The 21,558-nt window shown below is 38.9% G+C and overlaps 1 protein-coding gene across 5 annotated transcripts; it reads left to right on the plus strand.

Moving 5' to 3' along the window:
- The first annotated feature begins 560 nt into the window (after window positions 1-560).
- Window positions 561-21,134, plus strand: SLC35A5 (solute carrier family 35 member A5). Of its 5 annotated transcripts, none has more exons than XM_019448362.2 (7): window positions 561-674; window positions 1,490-1,638; window positions 5,502-5,600; window positions 7,136-7,269; window positions 9,871-9,938; window positions 17,252-18,032; window positions 19,644-21,134. In XM_019448362.2, the coding sequence occupies exons 2-7, from the start codon at window positions 1,509-1,511 to the stop codon at window positions 19,710-19,712; spliced, it is 1,281 nt and encodes a 426-aa protein (XP_019303907.2). In that variant the 5' UTR covers window positions 561-674; window positions 1,490-1,508; the 3' UTR covers window positions 19,713-21,134. The 5 variants fall into 5 exon arrangements, with proteins under 5 accessions (XP_019303907.2, XP_019303903.2, XP_019303902.2 ...); XM_019448358.2 differs by having other exon boundaries at window positions 580-674; window positions 1,462-1,638; XM_019448357.2 differs by having other exon boundaries at window positions 602-705.
- Window positions 21,135-21,558: the final 424 nt, after the last annotated feature.

Below are 21,558 nucleotides of genomic sequence, written 5' to 3' on the forward strand. Positions count from 1 at the left end.
GTCAGAAAAAATCCCCGCTGTCCCCGACGCGCATTGGCACCCAGCCGGCGGCACCAGAGGGGACGGGACGCGACGGGACGGACGGGACGAGGGGGAGGGGCGGCTGCGCCAATCGCGAGGGCAGGGAGCACGCTGCTCACAACCCAGGCAGCGCGCGGAGGACCGGGCCTAGGTGTCTCCCCGGCCGCAAGGGAGAGCGGCGGGGACGAGGGGAGAGTTGGGGGGAGAGGCAGGCGCACGCGCACCCCTCGCCTCCTCGGGAGCTGTCTTCTCCCCCTCGCTTCACTCGCGCCCCTTCCGGCTTCCCCTTCTCTCTCTTGCCGTAGCTCCGCCGCTACCTGGGCCTCACGTGACACAGGACTCTCCCGCCACGTGACGCGAGAGAGGGCTCGCTGGGGCGGGCTTAGGCCTCTTCTCTCCTCCCTCCGGAAGCGTAACACTGAGCGCGCCTGCGCAATGGGTGCCAGGTCCGCTCTTTCCTAGTCTGGACGTAGATGTGCTTTTTTGTTCCGGAATAGGAGGTTCAGGGGCTGGGGTTTTCGCCTTTCTTTCCCTCCCGTAGTTTCCCCGACCATGGACCCTAAAAGCTATTGCTGCCTCTGCAGAGCTACACAGTTACTGTTTCATCTGTAGGATGTGCGCTCTTCCACCAAAAACCCTTTGGACGGACAGAGGTAACCTCGCCCGGCTGGCAAAGAAATGCGCGTGCGTATGAGGGGAGGGCGCGCCGCTCGAGATCCCTACTGCGCATGTGTGACAAGAAGGCTCCCCCCCCCCCCCCCCCCCCCACGCCGTGCCTGGAGGGAAACCTGCCTTCCTTCGGTAGGGGAGGTGTCTTTTTTACCTCTACGTTTGCGCGCTGGTGGGCTGTCGGTGTTGACGTTTCAAGCCCATCTCTCACCAGTCCTCCCGGCCCTATGCGCTATCCCTTAACACAGGCAGGCTTTGGACAAGTTACTCAGCCTAGAGTTTAGTGCCCTCAACATGTCAGAAGAGGACTCTAGAGTCATTGATTTCTAAGCTCTCTTGTACTTTTAACACTAGTTAGGTGCAGATTCACAACACTGTTTCAGATATTCCCCTTTCGGTCATTATTGTAATGAATTGGCCCTCTTTCTAGGGAAGAGCTGCTACTGAGGTGAAGGGAAATCTGAAATTCTCCTCTAGGGCAAAGTTGCTAATAGGAATGGAAGCTAAAATGGGCTTTCTGCAAAATTCTGCAGTCCCCAGATGTCAATTGCTCACTTGCTACTTTTAGCAGCACTTCGAGTCTGGCGCTGCCTTTCTGTCTTTGGAGTCCCCCCCCCCCCAACAACTTTTGACACTTTCATTTTCTTTCCCTTTTCTCTGGTTCTCCTCAATTTTCTTGGTTTGGATACAACTGTAGCCAAACATATAAAAAATTGCTTTTCTGTTCCTCACTAATCAGTGGTATTTGTACTATGCTTTATCTACCAACAGTGTTGCTCACAAATATGTTCTCTTTAAGACCATTAAAAACCAGTGGAATGGAAAGCAAGTGCTGTGATCATCCCACATTGTGCTCCTTGTCAGCGATGTATACATTCCTACTAGGCACCATATTCATTGCTTTGAGCTCAAGTCGAATCCTACTGGTAAAATACTCAGCCAATGAAGGTAAGTGAAGACTTGGAATATATGGAACACTTGCATCTAATCACACGTTACGTCTCCTGTCGCTGGTCTCCTTGTATGCAAAATAGAGAAAATACCCTGGCAAGTACTCTGCTTCATGTGAAGGGCAAAGTGTGTTTAAGTTTGATTCTTTAACCTTTTATTCCTTAGCAAGAAAAATTTTTCCTGCTGAGTGAAATTTGGGTTAAATACAGTGTCACACCCTTTACAGAACAGATCATAACATCTGACTATTATTTTAATCAACAGGTATTTCTGGACCTATAGCAATATGTGTAATTATAACTTACTTTGAAATAGGAGGATATATCTGGTCACTTGGCATTTGTGAGTTAGTCTTAATTACTATATCATTGAGGCAGTACAGATTATTTGCTTTGAAATCTTTGAAATTATTAGCTAAGAAGTCTTCTGTGTTTTGTTTTGTTTTTTTAATGTAGGAATTTGGATTTAGACAAACAGTTTAATTCTACAAAGCTGTATTGAGAGCCTCTCACTAGTTATTCAGGACACATAGAAGTATGACATCATGACCCTTAATGGTCTGCTTGGGGAGTCAGATGTGTATATAAGTCTCTACTTCGGTTAACATTTCTGTCTTGGGCAGTAGGCTAAATATTAGTAACAAAATTCAAAGCGTATAAGACATAGTCGTTGTTCTCAAGAATTCAGTTTATTAGAGGAGAGCTGTACATTTGAAACGTCATGAAAGTACAGTATAATAAATGCAGCCCTATACCAAAGGTGTGGAGATAGTTTTATGTAGAAAGTGCTATGTTCTCTCTGGGACAGGAGGATGTGGAGTGCAAAGGGATTAGGGAATACTTCCCTGAGAAGGTGAAGTTGATCCACAAGAGGACAGGTGGGCAGTGGTATTCAAAACAGAAGCAACAATCCATAGAATCAAATAGATATGTTTAAAAAAAAAAGCAGGATGGATTGTAAGAACATGTACTTCAGAATGACTGAGCAAAAAGTTTAAGGACTTGAAGGAGAGGAGGAAGGAATGCATGCATATGACCAGAGGGGAAGTGATGATCAGATACTAAGGGACTTCATATGCCACGCTAAGGAACTGGGACTTTGTTTTCTAGGCTCTAGAGTCTGGGGAATAAGGAATGCTTGAAGGATTATAAACAGAATGAGAGAGACTGTTACACTAGCTGAATAGAGGACTGACTTGGGAAGAGACTGGATGCAGAGTAGCCAGTTGGGGTTACTGCAAATACAAGCCACAGATTAAGAAGACTAACCATGGCTTTGGAGGTAGGAATAGAGAAGAGAGGATAGATTCAAGAAATATACTAAACATGAGAAAAGACAGGACTCAGAGAATATTGAACGTAGAGACTAAAGGACGTGAAATATTGGACAGCTCAGAGGTTTCCTGTTTGGGTGCTAAGTGGATTGATGATGCTCTCAGCTAAGATGGAAGCTATTAGTAGGAATAAGCAGATAGGACAGAATTCAGAAAGATTGAACAGTTTTAGTTAGGTACCTTCTGTGAAGTCAGGAGCTATGTCCTTGTTCGTTGCCATATTCTGCACTATCTAGCACATCACATATATGAAGGAAATACGAATTAAATCTATAAATAGGAAGTAGTACTTCATGTGGATATGTTTAGTGAGCGTTAATGTTCCAGAATACAGATTTGGAGACATGAATATTAAATTGCTATTTAAAACCGTAGGAGCCAGAGGGCTTTTTCAGGGTAAGCACACAGAATGAGAAAATGAGAGCCAAGGATACAACTCCAAGGAAGCCAACATTTAAGAGGCATGCTGACACTCAGATGTTAGGAAAGAATCATCAAAGAAATAAGAGAACTAAATGCACATGATTCATAGAAAGGAAGGAAATAAGTTTGAAGACAGAGGAAATTGCAACATCATAGTAAGATAGGGGTTCAAGCGTGCCCTTTGGAGTTAGAAATTAAAAGATGTTTGGTAATCTCAGAGACCAGGTGGTTTGAATAAAGTGATGGGATCAGAAACCTGATTGCTTGGGAAGAAGACCTGAATGGAAAGTGGGTACAATGGAGATAATGAATGTTGATGCTGATTTAGGGAAAGAAGGAGAAAGTATGGTAGCTGGGGCAGGGGTGGGATCGTATATTTTGTTTTTCGGATGGGACAGTTTGAGCACCCTTAAAGGCCAAGGGGAGCAAGCCAGTTAATAGAAAGATAAAAGAGATACACTGAAGCCAGAAGAAGAAATACTCACTGAAGCAAAGTTCCTGAAGAGAAAGGAAAGTTTTAAAGGGGAGAAGGGGTCATCCTGGGGCTCTGGCCTGTTTCTTTGGACTAATGGGAGATCAGTAAGGATGAATGCAGTGTCGATTCGGTGTATGAGTGTCAGCAGAAGGTTAAGTGGAAGGAGGTACCACATGATGCTGAATCATAGTTTGGGATCTACTATGAGAGAAATATGATTTAAAAGTAAATAAAAGTCAAAGTGAGTTCTGGAGCAGTGGTAAGAGTTTGAGACTTCTAATCTGAAGACCTCTGCCTCCATTCTTGTGTGTGCATGTTCCCTCATGTGTGTATCATAGAGATCAATGCAAAGTATTAGTGGAAGATAGTAGAGTGTGATTTCAGTCTAGGTTTAAGCTCAGAGAAGGGAGGAGGAGATGTTTTAATTAGGCTTTGAATGATGGAGAAAGTTTAACAGGCAAATATTAAATTCAGGAGAACATTTATCAAGTGCCTACCAAGTGCAGAATACCATTAACTGCCAGTTTTATCAAGATGACTGACATGGGCCCTTTCTCATAAGGAGCTTACATTCCAAGGGTAAGACATACACAGAAGAAGTAACTATAATATAATGTGACAGGTACTGTTATAAAGGTTTATAGGTAACACAAAAGGATTAGAGATGAATAAAGAATCGACTGTGTTTAGGTTGAGAAGGTCAAGGGAAACCACAGGAAAAAAAAGAAAAGTGTTCTGGATAGAAAGAGTGTTGAGTTGGCATTGTCCCCCTGTACTTGGCCAGTTTTGGTTTTTCATATCATGGCCAAGGAAAATAAGGAAATGTTTCAAGTGATAGGAAAAATGCACTCCTTAAAATAGGACCTACTAAAGTTTATGTTTGTCCTTGGCAAAATTTTACAGCAAGTTGTTTGTAAGCATTTGGAACAGACGTAACAGCTAAGACCAAGGCATACAAACCTAACCTCATTTTCTGATTAGATTGACTTATAAGTGATCTTTCCAACTCATCAGTGGGTTTTGATATATCAGAGTATTTCCTCTCAGCCCTAAAGGGAGCCAGAGCTCTGGGCAGTTGCCTCTTGGCTCTTTTTACCCCAACGTACCATTTATTCCAGAGTGCCAGACCAATACTGTTTTCTGTATGTGCCGTGATGCAAAACAGATAGGAAGATTCCAAGTTAAGGGACTATCACAGACCATTTACTTTGATTGTAGCAAGGCAAACAAAAGACACAAGAGGAACCATAAGCTGGGTCATAATTCTGCCAGTTAAATTCATAGCTTTTTGATGAGTCAGGCTCTCAGTGCTAAATAATGGTCATGTCTAATGCCATACCACAAAGCCTTCTGTGCCCATAGCCTTAGCCTCCTCAACATATTTATCAGCAACTTGGGTGAAAAGATGAGAAACTCAAGAATAATAAAACACTGAATGTGGTAGGGATAGCTAATACATTAGGTGAATTGATTAAAAAAATCCAAGAGAAGAAAGCCAATTGGATGAAGTTTAATATAACCAGTATTAAAATCCAGCTTTTAAGTTTAAAAACAGATATAAATTATTACCTGTATACAAGCATTATATAGCACAAAATTTATAGTTAAAAAATGCCTGTTACATTTCAGAGAACAAGTATGATTATCTTCCAACTACTGTGAACGTGTGCTCAGAATTGGTGAAACTGGTTTTCTGTGTGCTTGTGTCATTATGGATTTTAAAGAAAGGTGAGTCTTGAAGTCTTGAACTCTATACTTGTTAATTTTTTTTTTGATTTTTTTTATTTTTGAGACAGAGAGAGACAGAACATGAACGGAGGAGGGTCAGAGAGAGGGAGACACAGAATCTGAAGCAGACACCAGGCTCCGAGCTGTCAGCACAGAGCCCGATGCGGGGCTCGAACTCATGGACTGTGAGATCATGACCTGAGCTGAAGTCGGACGCTTAACCGACTGAGCCACCCAGGCGCCCCTATACTTGTTAAAAATCACAGAATCAAAACATTTTAGGAAAACTAAAAGGAAGATTTTATGTCATTCAGTCTAGCCCAGTAATTTTATATATGAGGACACTAAGATACAAACATACGTACAGTTACCCATGTTTTGCAAAAGCAAGGAGAGGCTCAAAAGAACAGATGTTATGCAGTGGTAGGTAGGAGGGGGCAGAGCCAGGACTCCAGCCCATGTTTTCCTCATGTCTTGGCCATCGCTCTACCTTGTTACTTGTTCCTTTGTTGGAGCACACAGCAAGTTCATTTTTACTCAAATTCAGGATTTTCTAAATCACTGCTGTCTGATTTGATATGTAGCACATTGCAAAAACAGTCCCCATTTCCTGCAAGGGAGGCAGCAGAGTGGATTGGAGACTATATTCTAGGGTGGGATTATTTTAACTTCTCTGAGTTCCAGTCTCATCAATTATCAAGCAGGGATACTCCTCCCTTCCTCAAATCTAAAGCATCTAGCCTTTTGTGGCTCTTCCTGTGTATTAATTCTTCATCTTAGTTCCCCATTTATTGAGCCTTACCTTTCTCTGTTCTGTGGTCTGCCTTCACATATGAAGTAAACAGAATTCAAAGTATTAAAAGTCTTTTCCAAGAAGATTTCTGTTTTATTCTTAAAAGTGTCAGTTTGTGCAAAGATTCTAGTTGGTGGAATATATTTCTTAATCTCATGAATTTGCAGGACTTAAATTGTTTTCTATTTTTGCGTGTTATTTTACATTCTCTGGTTACAGTACCTTCCTGAGTTCTTGGAACTCTGGAGATGGGATCATAACTCATACCAGGACTAGCAAAATTTAATTTTCTCTGCTCCTGTATGTATAAATCTTCACCTGGTACTCCTTTTCCTGATTCCCCCCGGGGGGAAAAATCCCAACATAAATACTTGATTTATTTTCTCTGGATTCTAACTTCTTTCTTAGCTTTAGGCTCTCATAGTAGTAAATAAAACCATAGTATCCTGAGTTGTTCTAAGTGGTGTTTCTATCTCAAGTTAACAGGAATTAGGAGAACCAGTATTCCTCAGGGTGTTGCTGATTGTCAGTGATGAGGTCTGGTGGGGAGTTGAAGAAAGAGAGACCATAAATGAAATCTTATATTGTGTTTAATTTCTTAAGGCTAATAGTCACTGATAAAAGTAAGTTCATAAAACCTCTTTCAAAGAATTGTATCAGTAATCAAATACAACTTGCTTTGTCTAAAAATATGGGCATTCTCATCAATATTCTTTGTTTATTGCTGTCTTTCTTTCTTTAGAAGATCATCAAAGTAGAAACTTGAGATGTGCTTCCTGGAAAGAATTCTCTAATTTCATGAAGTGGTCCATTCCTGCCTTTCTTTATTTCCTGGATAATTTAATTGTCTTCTATGTCATTTCCTACCTTCAGCCTGTAAGTAAATATGATAGAAAATAGCATTAGAAAAACACAGAGAAATGAATCCCAGAACTAATGTTTTTATCATTTTCCTTATCAGTGTTAGTTTTTCATTACTCTCAGTGGTCTCCCTGAGGTTTCACCAGAATCATCTGAATACTGAGTTACCAATCTGCTGCTCACTGTGTTTTTTCAAAAATGTTTATTTATTTTGAGAGAGAGTGCACAGGTGAGTGGGATGGGGGAGGGACAAAGAGAAAGGGACAGATAGAATCCCAAGCAGGCTCCGTGCTGCCAGCACAGAGCCCGATGCAGGGCTTAATCCCACAAATCATGAGATCATGACCTAAGCAGAAGTCAAAAGTTGGATATTTAACCAACTGAGCCACCCAGGTGCCCCACATTCTCAGAAAATTGTATACTCAGTGCCCTACTTTTTCCTGCACCTGCTTTAATGTAGTAAATGTATTCTGTTTGTATGATTTTCTTTTTCTGTCAGTCCTATCATTTAACCAACGAGTTCTTTAAGGGTAGAAAATACATTCTCCCAACGATAAATGCTATCTATGACTGATAATACTAGGGATGTTTCTCATCTCTCTTGGTGTTCTCCATGCCAATTTAGGAATCCATTAGTAATCAGAATTAAAATTTGGGCTTTTGCTTTTACCTGTTACTCAGTTTGGGGGAATTTGTGTATTTATTTCCCTTAATTTATAAAATGAAGATTTCTGTTGCCATTGTTGCCAAAATGTATTTTAAGTTTCTTTCAAGAATAAATTCAGGCATTTTGATAATAAATAGGATTTTTATTGGTCCTAGTTCTCCATGTGAAGCCTTTTACGTATAGCGAAATCAGTTTGAGAGTGGGACGAGAAGAAAAGGATCAGTAGAGCACTAACTAGACAACAGGTATTTGATTATTTTGCACAGTTTAGAAGCTGTGTAACTAGGCAAGCCCAACTACTCTAAGATGACCATCTGTAAAATAGAATAACATTACCATACTAACGCAAAGGCAGGGACTGGGGCCAGGTGATCGATCGCCTGAAGTTCCTTTCAGCTATGTGATCCATGTTATTAGTAAGTGTTTTGAATGTTAGAATGTGTTCTCTCTTAAATTCTTACTTCCACTTTGTTTTTCAGATCTGAGAATTCCTGTACCCAACAACATAATTATTTGTATCAATGAGTACATATTTGTTGTACTTTATTTAGATTAGCTCTAAATTTATATCCCTTTCCTATATCCCCATCATGAAAGCAAGATTGCAGCTTCCTTGTTCTTCCACCTTATTACTTTGCTCTTCCTTCCCGATTGTGCACAACCACAGATATTACAAAAGAAATCACATGGCATTTTCTGTGTATAGCTGTGCCCAGTCTAGTTGGAAAGAATTAAATAGAGATGCACAGAAATTTTGGGGCAAAGAGCTCTGGTGTTTTGTTTATTCTGTGCACTTGCAAGAAAGTAGGTTCTAAATTCATCATCAGGTAAGCCAGGCTGCTTGGTTAGGTGCATCCGCTCCATTATTGGGGTTGATCAGAGCTACTGTGTCCTCCCTCTTCTCACCAGCCACTTACTTTCCTCCTTAGGTTTTTCTCTGCTTTTACCAAGGGGTTCACAAACATTTGTCTCCAGAGGACACAGTGAAATTCCTAAAACAGTGCTTCTCATAAAAAATTCAGTAGAAAAACAACAATGTTGTATTCTTGGAATTTTTGCTGGTTTTTATTAGATTCACTCTTATTTCTTTAATTTACCTGCATGGTAGCCATGCTTGCTGGTTATATAAGACTAGTGAAAAATACTCTTTGGAGTTTAGTGAACTTAAACTGACAGCAAGGAAGAAGGTAGAGTGAAGTAAATGAGTAGGATTTGTTTTTATTTTTTTTTAATGTTGTCAGATCCAAATATGGAGGAGCACTGATGAAATTTCGTACTTTTTGAGCCAAATTATATACATGTTCAGATTAATACTCTCATGTGAAATATGACTGACTTCATAAAAACCCATCTTTATGAAATCTGGCTACCACATTTCTAAGTGTGTAGAGCAATGTGAATAAGTCCAAGGACTGTCAGGTATGAGTTTGGGACTGAATCACTGGTACTGAATCACTGCAGTTCAACCAGGAGAACCGGTTCAATTCCTGTAACAGTAAAGATGCTTAAAAACCTCTACCTCTATTGTCTTTAACGTATAAATGGGCCTAATAGTACTTGCCTTCTCTCTACCTCTGGAAACGGTGTTAAAAGTCTATAAAGCACTTTAAGAGCCTGAAAAAGTATGCTTCATAAGTAAGGTCACTATTATTTTTAGACCTAAACATTTAGAGTTGATAAGTATTCCCTGATCTGCACATACAGATTATTTACACAGGCATTTGCTGAATTTAAACAAGTTTTCAAAGTCTGTCCAATAATTTGATCATATCTGTATAAATTTAACAAGCAATAAAAATGGAATTTCATCCTCTAGTGAAGTAGCTGCCCTAATAACCCCTCAGGTTTTTGACCAAAAAGCTTTTTTTGTCAGGTGAACCAGCAGGCTGGGAGATTTCTGAGGTCACTACTTTGTTTGGATTGTAATTCTATCTTCTCCTTCTTTCTAGGCCATGGCTGTTATCTTCTCAAATTTTAGCATTATAACAACAGCTCTTCTATTCAGGATAGTGCTGAAGTAAGTAACTTGCTCTGAAAGCATATATCATACTTTAAAACGGCACAGCCTTGTTTCAGATCATATACCCGGAGCACTGAACCCTCTGAATCCCAAGGCCAGGATTTTATTCCTAATTGGCTTTGGGCAACTTGTTTAACCTATCTGGAAAGCAGCTCCAGTGCTGGCCTATCTAAATCATTGCAACTAGATGTATGAAAAGTTTTTTCTTAGTATCTCAAAAATAAATAAATAAATAAATAATTGTCCAGCTTACTTTAATTTTCAGTGCCAACTTTTCAACAAATTCATGAGGTTTTTTTTTTTTTCTTTTCTTTTTTATCTTTTTCAGAATCTCTGTACTTTAGTAGGGAACCAAGAAGTTCCTAAATATTGTTAGTACATTTGTTACTTGTAGTTTGGAGATGTAAAGAGTGGCAAATTCTTTATCAAACTACTTGAGTACATGATCTAAGCTCTAATTGGCAGAAGATTTACATGAGAAATCTAGTCAAAATTACAATAAATAAGAATGATAGATTTTTGCTTTTAAAAATGCTGTCACCAGTGTTTCCTGTCACCAGGAGGACCTTTGAATAGAGTAAACATTTTTAAGTAAATAGTCTCTGCCACCATGTAAAGGCCAGACTATTCTAAGGTGTAATGGGATCTGGGCACTTAACTCCAGTTTAAGTTGTTACTTGATGATAAAAATAAAATTAACTTCTTGTTATATTTGTTGTGATTGTTTTTTTTTTTTAATTTTACGTTCACTTTGCCCTTTTAATTTCTTATTCTCAATGTGCCATGTCATACTATGTGCTTTCATAATTTATGTGTATGTAAGGGTGAATGGCTTGGCACGTAGGCACTCAATAAATATTTGTTGAATACGTGATGCATTCAGTACATTAATTATATGGAGTTCTTGAAAGACTTTCTTTTACCCTGAGGAAGCATTCAATTTAATGCTTGATGTGAGAGATGGGAAAAAAATGAACATTATATTTCATCCAGGTTAAATATTAGAGTGCACTGAATTTTTTTTTTTTTTTTTGAGAGAAAAAGCACAAGTTGGGGAGGGGCAGAGAAAATGGGGGTACAGAGGATTCGAAGTAGGCTCTGAAAGCTGACAGCAGAGAGCCCAGTACAGGGCTCCAACCCACCCACGAACCATGAGATCATGCCCTGAGCTGAAGTTGGACGCTTAACCAACTGAGGTGGCCCTGAAATTTGTTTCTGCATCAGGTTCTTTATTTAATTTATGAATTGTGAAAATAATTCAACTAGCAAGTGAAAGAATGCTATTCCAAAAATGTTTTGAAGTCTTTAAAATCAACATAAAAGCCACTTTATAGGACAAAGAGTTGATTTCTGAGGGAAAAAAATGTGTGTATATATATATATATATATATATATATATATATATGTATATATGTAGTAATATAAGTAGTATGTATATATATATATATACACATTCATAAGTAGATATATATACATATATGTGTGTGTGTGTGTATATATATATATATACATATATATATATAGTAATATCTTTATATTTATTCCTGTGATAAAATTAAAGATGCATGTCCATGGAAGAAAAAAAATGGGCTCTGACATATAATGAAAGGCTCATTATTTAATAAGGGCATCTCATAAAGGGGTCTCAAAAACATGTTGGGTTTTTAAATTTTTTTCCTTTGAAATGACAGTTTATGGGTACACGTAGTGGTGTACTTATGTTACACAAGACGTATTAGATCAAAATTGTATCAATTTAAAATTGAAATTTTCCAAAGCAAAAATACAAAGTATGTATTGCTAGGTTTGGAATTAACCTATAGCTCTAGCTGTGCCTGTAGTTTATATAATATTTTTTATTGGTTTTTTTTTTTTATTTGTTTTTGTTGTTTATAAGTTTACTCCAGAGCCTGAGCTGTGGCTCTGAGGTTGAGGTGAAGGGCCTCTCAGGCCTTATCCAGGGCTGGTCTTACTGGTTGGTAGACAACAGTGCGAGCGGGCTTTCAGCTGACAGTGACAAGATAATCACACCAAAGACTCCTCAGAGCCAAGGGCTGATCCGAGGGCCTTTCGCCTATCTAGACTTAACCCCCACTACAACCCCAGGAGGTAGGAGTTATTGTCCCCATTCATAAGTAGATTTGTTCCAAGCGGTGTCTGTGCGCAGAACCACTGGGTATTTTGCAGCATTTATAGGTAGTTTTGACCATGGAGAAGGGAGTATGTGGGGTGGCAGGGTTAGAGGCAGAGACCAACTAGAACTGCCCCTGTCAGGCTGAGAGAGCTAATATATGGGCAGAGATGGCCCATTAAATTTTTAAGCATTTAACTATTTGTATTAGGAAAGTTAAGGGTGCCTGTGGCTCAATCAGTTAAGTGTCTGACTCGATTTCAGCTCATGTTGTGATCTCACAGTTCATGGGATGAGCCCTGCTTTGGACCGTGTGCTGATAGCATGGAGCCTGCTTGGGATTCTCTCTTTCTCTCTGTCTCTCTCTAAAGGATGGATGGATGGATGGATGGATGGATGGATGGAAGGAAGGAAAGGGGAAAAGGAAGTTAATTCCTAGTGTAATCTAAATCTAGTTATACTTAAACTTTAAATGTTTGCTTTTATAATACTATTAGTTATAATAAGTATTATATTATTGCTAGTTTTAATAATAATTAACGTTATGAACTAAAGTTCGAAAAAGCTTTTTCACATATTTTACCTCTTAATAGAACAGTAATATTCTTAGACATGTGTTTGCTTTGTTGTTAATATGTTTTGAATCCTTTGAAGTTATTTATATTAAACAAACAATAAAATCATTTATTTTTTTTATTATTTTTACAAGCACTAACTTAGCTCCCAAAGGGAGTCTTAATTTGAGTCACAAATTAGCACCGAAGCTACTCTTAATAGTGCTGAAATAATATAATTAATCTAATGCTGTCTTTTATGAGAATGTCTTCCAAGTACTGTATTATCTATTATTACAGTTTATTTTATTTTATTATTTAATTAAAATTTCTTTTTTATTTTTAGAGAGAGAGAGAGAGTGAATGTACGAGCAGGGCAGAGGGGCAGTGAGAGTGAGAGAGAGAGAGAATCTTAAGGGGGTTTCACACTCAGCAGGGAGCCTGATGCAGGGCTTGATCCCGCGAGTCGGACACTCAACCGACTGAATCACCCAAGCGCCCCTATTATTATATTTTAAAATCAACTTTGTTCTATTTTGATCTTTTTGTTGTTGGTGGTATATATTGTTTGTTTGGTTTTTGTTATTCAGTCTACTCTTCTCTTGCCCTTAGCAATAAAATTTTGACCCAGGAGTAGAAGCTTGAGTTCTGTCATATTCTTAATGTGTTTGCCATAAGTAACTCATTTTTCATGGTGAATATGAATATGAAAGCCATTGTCTTATACTTGACTCTAGCGGAGGCACCAAATACCTTTCCCATGCAGACAAATAGTATAAGGCTACAAGGTAGGGAAAAAGAAGCCCAGTGACTAATGCAAGAATTACCTGGAAGAATTTGGAAGCGGTACACAAAAGATCACCGTCTAAATGTCTTACCATATGTTCTAGAGAAACCCCATGTGAATGTGTGCATTTGCTCTTTGAGGAATAGCCACTGGTCCGCAGTGGAGACTGGTTGCAGGTGTTATCCCTCAAAGCCTTGCTGGCTTGCTGTTCAAGGCTTGGTGAAGTTGTATAATATTGTTTAATTAGTCTTTAGGAAATGGTAGTATCAACCTGAACATTGAGAACTGGGGGCAAAAGGTAACCATTTTTGTCTAAAAAAATGTATATACGTTTCTCTGATATCTTCAAAGGAAAGCTGTTGGGGGGAAAAATCAATGAAGAACATTTTGGCACAGATGATGGGTGTCTTAGAAGTTGTGGTAACATTTACTCTTCAAAATCAGCAGAGAAATAACAGTGCCACTCGGTAGTACAAGCATTTCTCCAAAATCATTCACTTGATAATTCTTTTTTATAATTTCTCATTATAAATCTGCTACTGGTCACTCTGTGTTACTAAGAAATGTGTACAATTTTGTTTTAAAAAGTCATCTGAGTCTTTCCATTTAATTATTTTCATGTTGTGCCCTGTTTTACTATCACCAAATTTGGTAGGGATGCTCTTATCTGATACAATTTGGACTTAATTGTTGAGTTACTAAGAGTACTCAAAATGGTGAATCATGTTTAAAAAATACATACTTTAAACAGTTTAAGATATGTAAATGTCCATTCATCATTCTTCTGAAGAGCTCAGGCCTTTGAGAATGTGTGGGATTTGCTGGTTGGAGTGTTTTAGCTTCTTTCTTTTTAAATGTTTATTTATTTATTTTGAGAGAGAGAGAGAGAAAGAGCGAGCATGTGCACGTGCAAGCATGAGGAGGGCAATAGGAAGAGAGGGAGAATCCCAAGCAGGCTGGGGGAAGGGGGTTCTGTCTCACAACCCTGAGATCGTGACCTGAGCCAAAATCAAGAGTTGGATGCTTAACTTACTGAGCCACCCAAGTGCTCTGGCTTCTTTCTTGAAGCTACATTCAATCTACATCATACATGCTTCCTGGTTCTAGTTTCTTTAAAATAGAGCAAGCTCTTGGGGCGCCTGGGTGGCTCAGTCGGTTAAATGTCCGACTCTTGGCTTCAGCTCAGGCCATGATCTCATGTTTTGTGAGTTTGAGCCCCACATTGGTCTCCATGCTGACAGTGTGAAGCCTGCTTGGGATTGTCTCTCACCCTCTCTCTCTGCCCCTCCCCTGCTCACTCTCTCTGTCTCTTTCAAAATGAATAAATAAACTAAAAAAAAAAAAAAAAAAAAATTGAGCAAGCTCTTAAAAATACTTTTAAAGTAGATTGTTGTAGATTTTTATTTCCTAATCTTAAAATTAGCTCACCTGTACCCAGTTTGAAGGCAGATTATCTTGTGAGTAGTGTGCCTTTAATTAATTTTCCCAGAGCATTCAACTTTTCATAAAAACAGCAGTCCTTTTCCTTCACTCATAATTTGTCATTTATGTAATCATTAAAATATCTAATTACAATAATGAGGTCACTGGCAAAAACATAGGAACCAGGTCTCTCTGTGGGCAAGCAGTTCATTTGGGAGTCGAGGCCCTCAGGTAGAGGAGCCTTCTGGCTGTACATGTTCCACTCTGAGCAGCAATCCAAACGGTTTACAGGTGGTTTACTGGGGCAGTGGAGGGATCAGGTGAGTTTTTTACTGTCTCATCCACTAAACTGAGGAGCAAACTGTCACGCACTGTCATTTGTAAGAGCACCTATCCTCAGCTGACTTCATAGGATAATTTATTAAGCTTTATTTTCTTTGCTGAAAATCTACCATTTTCAGCCTAACCCTTAATAATTTTTACCTTCTAGAACATTACCTTGAATGAATGTTTGCAGTGGTACTGATTAACTTGTTTAAGACTGTTTAATTAGATTATTTTTTTCTCAATGTCCATGTTAGTGGAAAGTCTACAGCTATCAGAATTGAAAACTTCTATAGGAATTATAGATTGTTATTGCCTTATTTTTCTGGACGTCCAATAACTAGTTTCATGATGATATTTATAAATTGGGCATATACTTTTCATCTGTCTTTCCTGTCTTCAATCAATTTGGTTTCTACCACTTAATGTGTACCAGCTACACCTTTAGAAATTTATGTGACTAGTTCACAATTTTGGACCTTCCGGGCTATGCTAGCCCCATCACTAAATGCTAGATCTGGCTTTTTGAAAGTGTATACATGAGAAAGCATGATACTGTGCACATGGTGCTGCTATCTAGGCTGGTCTATGCATTTATCAGTCTCCACTCATGAAGCTCTATGGAAGCATTAGTGAAATCAGACACATCTGCCTGTATATGAACCTTGAAAACTCATTATACTTAAGAGGGTCATTGGTCCAGGAAGAAACATGCAGACCATCACTCAGATCCCTTCTTTGCTCTTTTGTAAGTACATGACCTTAGGGAAGTCAGTCTTAAAGTACTGTTTCCTTCCTTGGAACAGAAATTGCTGATCCATGGTAGGCGCTCAGTAAATGCTCCAAAATCTTGTAACTTCTATTTCTTACCTGTTGCTTTACACTTCTGCCTTTGCTTCTGGTATTCTGTGTGTGTGTGTGTGTGTGTGTGTGTGTGTGTGTGTGTGTACGCGCGCGCCCTCTCCTTCACCTGATAGATCTTTAAACTTGAAGATTTTATTCCTTGACTACCCCAATCTGAGTCAGCTACTCCTCTTTTCTTAGTTAACATTGTACATTCTTGTTGCCTTTTTATGGACTCTTCCCTCTGCCTGGATATATCACCAACTCCCTTTTCATGTGGCAAATTTCAGTTTATTTTTCATGTGTCAACTCAACTGTCCTTTTATCTTGGAAACAATACCTGACTCTATTTGCATACTTAAGTGTTCCCTCCCCCGTCGTACCCCAGTTGTTCTGTGTATCACTTGTCACGCATTATATTGTCATTACTTAGTTTCATGGCTCTTCTATTAAAATTCCTTGGGAATGGAGATCAAGTCTTCTTTATCTCCCCAGGCACACAGCAGCTGCTTACTAAATGTCTGTTGAACTAAATAAACCCACAAAATAGATTGACAATAATGTGTGTGTCATTTATATTACACAAGCTTGTGGTTAGACAAAATAAATAAAGAAATAAAGCATTGTTAAGACTTTGTAAACTGAAACACTAAAAATATTTTTTCCTTGCCTTCCCAAACAGGAGTTTGCTATAAAATGCTTTATGATTAGGCCATGGATCTAGGAGCTAGCTCCCTCCTTAAATCTTTTTTGGTTCATGAACACCTTTGAAATTTGACAGAGCTTTGAAGGGTCTCGTGGGATTGGTAGGGGCAGAGACAGTAACTCAACTGTATAGATGTGGCACCCACTGCAAGGACTCACAGATTTCTGAAGCTCATCACATTCAGGTTCAGGGAAACCAGGTTGAGAATCCCTGCCATAACTTACTTTATAGCAAGATAAAAAGTTATTTTACAAAGATCTAAGATCAGCTCTGGAGGTAGAAAAGAGACTTAGTTAAACCTGTAGGTTAAAAGGAAACTTGCAATGGTATTAAGGGACAGTTATTGTAAAGAAGAATAAAAATACCAAGTTTAAGAAGCAGAGACACCAAAAGGTCTTCTTTGAACTTGAATTGGGAATGCTAGCAAAAATTGGGTACAGTTTATTCAGCCAAGTAGTTAAGTGTCAGAGTTTTCAGTAGAAACAGTCAATATGGGAAGGGAGGGGAAAAAGTAGTAATATCCTGTTTTTCCTCTCTGAACAGGAGGCACCTGAACTGGATACAGTGGGCTTCCCTTCTGATTCTGTTCTTGTCTATTGTGGCTCTCACTGCTGGGACTGAAACTTCACAGCATAACCTGGCAGGACATGGATTTCATCATGATGCCTTCTTCAGCCCATCCAATTCCTGCCTTCTCTTCCGAAGCGAATGTCCCGGAAAAGTCAATTGCACAGCAAAGGCACGGACTTTTCCTGAAACTAAGTGGAACACCACAGCTATGATTTTCAGTCACATCCGTCTCGGCTTGGGCCATGTGCTTATTATAGTCCAGTGTTTTATTTCCTCAATGGCCAATATCTATAATGAAAAGATATTGAAGGAAGGGAACCAGCTCACTGAAAGCATCTTCATACAGAATAGCAAACTCTATTTCTTTGGCATTCTTTTTAATGGACTGACACTGGTCCTTCAGAGCAGTAACAGTGAACAGATTAAGAACTGTGGGGTTTTCTATGGCCACAATGTGTTTTCAGTCACCCTTATTTTTGTGACTGCATTCCAGGGCCTCTCAGTGGCTTTTATTCTGAAGTTCCTAGATAACATGTTCCACGTCTTGATGGCCCAGGTCACCACTGTCATCATCACAGCGGTGTCTGTCCTGGTCTTTGACTTCAGGCCCTCCCTGGAGTTTTTCTTAGAAGCACCGTCGGTTCTTCTCTCCATATTTATTTACAAAGCCAGCAAGCCTCAAGGTCTGGAATATGCACCTAGGCAAGAAAGGATCCGAGATCTAAGTGGCAGCCTTTGGGAGCGCTCCAGTGGGGTAAGTCTATGGAGATGCTGCCTTTCTCCTGCTCTTCCCAGATTCAGTGCATGCTCATAGAAAAGAAATCGATCAGTGCTTATTTATCAAAGGGTGTATTGGATTTCTGTGACTTTTAAAAATTATTCAGCAAACATTCACTGGACTTACATGTGCAAGGGCTCGTGATAATGCCATCAGTGGTCGAGAAAGAGTGTGAATCAGAGCCTCGAGGACCTTATCCATTAGTTGTATCTTAGAATATTATAGAGCCACAGAGCTGGGAGACAGCACACAGGTTATCTTGTCTAGTCTTTCTGGTTTGCGGAGTGAATAAACAGATTTGGACAGGCTAAATGGGTTATAGATAGTATGTAAAAAAACTATGATCAACCCATGAGGTCTCACTCCTAGTCCATTACTCTTTCCACTCTGCCATAGTCAGAGAAATATGCCTCATTGGCAAGAAAAGTTGATCATCTTCGACATTAGTAGGTCTTGTTAGATGTAAGCTCCTTGATTTTCCATCTGTAGTTGCTTGTAAACTACACGGTGCCAGAAGGGTAGGCCTCAACTCACTATGAAGGTGATTTTCAAAACTATCTTCATAAGTAAGAGAAAAATATTTTCTAGAAACCTACTTATGTCGTTATTCTGAATAAGCATTATTCTTCCAGTTGCTTATAATTGTTTTAGGAAGGTCTGTCAGGCATGGTGTTGACAGATGAACAGTGATCTTTTGGAGACTGAAGTAAGGAGTTAGATATATATTTAAAAGATGAAGCCAACTCCTCTAGCTTTAAATTTACAATTTTCCTATACACCCAAAATACCAAGCACTTCACAAAATGAACATTTCACTCTTTGGGAAAACAATCTCTTGCCCATTAGAGTTCATGGCAGAGCTTCCATCAGCAATGTCACTGAGGTGGTGGCACAACAAATCCCTAAGGTGAAAAAATCAGCAGCGCCTGGGTGGCTCAGTCGGTTATGCGTCCCACTCCTGGTTTCATCAGCTCAGGTCATGATCTCACGATTCATGGGTTCGAGCCCCACTTCAGGGTCTGTGCTGACAGCATGGAGCCTTGCTTGAGATTCTCTCTCCCTCTTTCTCTGCCCCTCCCCATTTCATGCTGACTCTCTCAAAATAAATAAATGTGCTTTAAAAAATAAATTAGAAGCATGGGTCCCAAATGCCCTTATCTCAGCCAGAGTATAGTTTCAAAAGTCCTGCATTCTTTTCCAGTGGTCTGATAACACTGCTTGCCCTACTTTATAGGTAAAAAAAAGTAACAATTTAGATAGTAGCCTAGCTTATTTATACTGTACCTATTTCTTTAACCACTAGTTATTTCCCTTGAAGACCAGCAGAGGGCGCTCCTTACTGTGTTCCTGTTGTCAACTTTGAAATTCAAGTCCTGAGATGCTTGCTTGTCCATGTTTTGTGAATCTCCTTATGTGTCAAAAATGAACTTTCTAAGAACATAAGTATTTATTGAATTTCATTTGACTAGATTATATTTGTAGTTTAATGAAATACATTTGCCAGTAAGGTTTCTCCTTAGTAATCATTACAAATGCTACATTTCTACTTTTGTTTTAATTAATTACTGATTTCATATTTCTTTTTAGGATGGAGAAGAACTGGAAAGGCTTACGAAACCAAAAAGTGATATTGACTCAGATGAAGATACTTTCTAATTAGTACCCAAATAATTGGCTGCTCACAGAAACTTTTTTGCACACTTTCAGCATGTGTCATATTTATCTTTTCACTTTGATAAACACGAATATTTCTGAAGTAGAAAATTCTTTGCATATGTGTAACCACTCCCTAAACAGTTCCATCCATGGCTTAGAGGACCCAAAGGCTAAAAAGTTCTAAGGAACTGACACGAGAGTAATAAATAGTATGGAGACTGCATTAATGGTACTTGATAAGTTACAAGTTATCTCCCAGGTTATTTTCCTCGTCCTCCAGGGTTCCAAAAAAACCTGTAATAATCACGTTAGCTGTACCCTAGACATGTACAAATAGAGATCAGCTTGCCAGATATTCATAATGATGTAGTTCTACTCTGCATGCCAAAGTCTTCCCTTATTTATCATTATAAATATCTCCTAGGTTGTCCCTTGAATTTCGAAGCCCAAGAGAAGCTCATTTTGCTATTAAAAAGTAATGTGACTCTTTCTAAAAAAATTTGGTGGAAGGACCTTACCATCTATCTGGCTACAACATTGATTTGAGGGCAATATAGTCTATGCTGAATGTTTTGCTGAAGAAGCAGTTTTTCAGAGCTGAAAGGTTAGAATTTTAATTTTTAAAAATTCACAGGGAATTTGATTTTCAGTGATTATTTTTTGATATATTTTTCTATACAAATAAGCTTCAATTTAGGTGAATGTTTGTTCCCAATTACCACAATTCTCACTTGGATTTTAAGTCACTTAAGCCATGGTGGACTTTTTCCCCTCAATTTGACCTCATTTCTCATAGATTATTAGATTTCAGAGAACTAATGAGCCATTTCATTGTATCAGTTGTCAGTTAGAACTCATGTTTGTTATATATCTTACTATCATATCCTATCCCTAAGAATCAAGCCACTGGCTTCAGAATCATAACAGATTGTCAGTAAGACTAATGCCTAAGAATTCCTTTTAAAACGATCACCTTGCAAACAAATGACTTTCACTGATTATGAATAGTATTCCTCTAAAATGAGGAAGCCTAGTAATACGTAAAGTACTTTACGGTAATATTCATACTTCAAGTGCATGGTATTTTCATGGTATTTTTGCATGCAGTCAATTGAGTATGAGATAGAGAATCCAGATGATAGATCATTTAAAAGTGAGAAAACAGAAGTGACTTGCCCACGATCATGCAGCTGGATGGCAATTGGACAGAGCTGGCTCACAGGCCTATGTTTACAGAACACTACACTATAGATGTGAACTTTAAGGTGTCATTTTCATTCAGTCTGTACATCTCTTCTTTCCCCTAATTTTCATGCAGATGAACATGTGAAAATACTGTTATATAATCCATCTGTGATACCTGGAATAATATGACAGGCAAGAGTTGGTGGAGATTTATAAATAAAATAATTATTAAACCTATATCTTGAGTCATCACTCTGTCATGGGACATGGGACATGGAATACTTTTCATTACAAAAAATGTACTGAGGCAAGAACTTCAAACAACTTTTAAGACTTTCTTTTTCAGTCGATCTTGACCTCTGAGAATAATCATAAGTATACCCCTCCATGGTGTCAAAGAAGGAGATTGCACTATTATGGCAATTTATTTTATTTGTTTATTTTTTTAATGTTTATATTTGAGCACGCACGAGAGAGAGCATGAGCAGTGGAGGGGCAGAGAGAGAGGGAGACACAGAATCCGAAGCAGGCTCCGGGCTCTGAGCTGTCAGCACAGAGCCCGACGCGGGGCTCGAACCCATGACCTGTGAGATCATGACCTGAGCTGAAGTCAGACGCTTAACTGACTGAGCCACCCAGGCACCTCGTGGCAATTCATTTT

This window comes from Panthera pardus, unplaced genomic scaffold (assembly GCF_024362965.1).
Source record: "Panthera pardus isolate Hobbes unplaced genomic scaffold, ASM2436296v1 HiC_scaffold_16, whole genome shotgun sequence".
In the NCBI taxonomy this organism is placed as follows: Eukaryota; Metazoa; Chordata; class Mammalia; order Carnivora; family Felidae; genus Panthera; species Panthera pardus.

What these genes read in the sequence shown, in the direction of transcription:
- SLC35A5 (XM_019448357.2), top strand. Translation starts at nt 635, where the DNA reads ATGTGCGCTCTTCCACCAAAAACCCTTTGGACGGACAGAGGTAACCTC. An exon ending in AAAATACTCAGCCAATGAAG is followed by an intron (nt 1,639 to 5,501) that starts GTAAGTGAAGAC and finishes GTTACATTTCAG; the next exon opens with AGAACAAGTATGATTATCTT. An exon ending in TTTGGGAGCGCTCCAGTGGG is followed by an intron (nt 18,033 to 19,643) that starts GTAAGTCTATGG and finishes ATTTCTTTTTAG; the next exon opens with GATGGAGAAGAACTGGAAAG.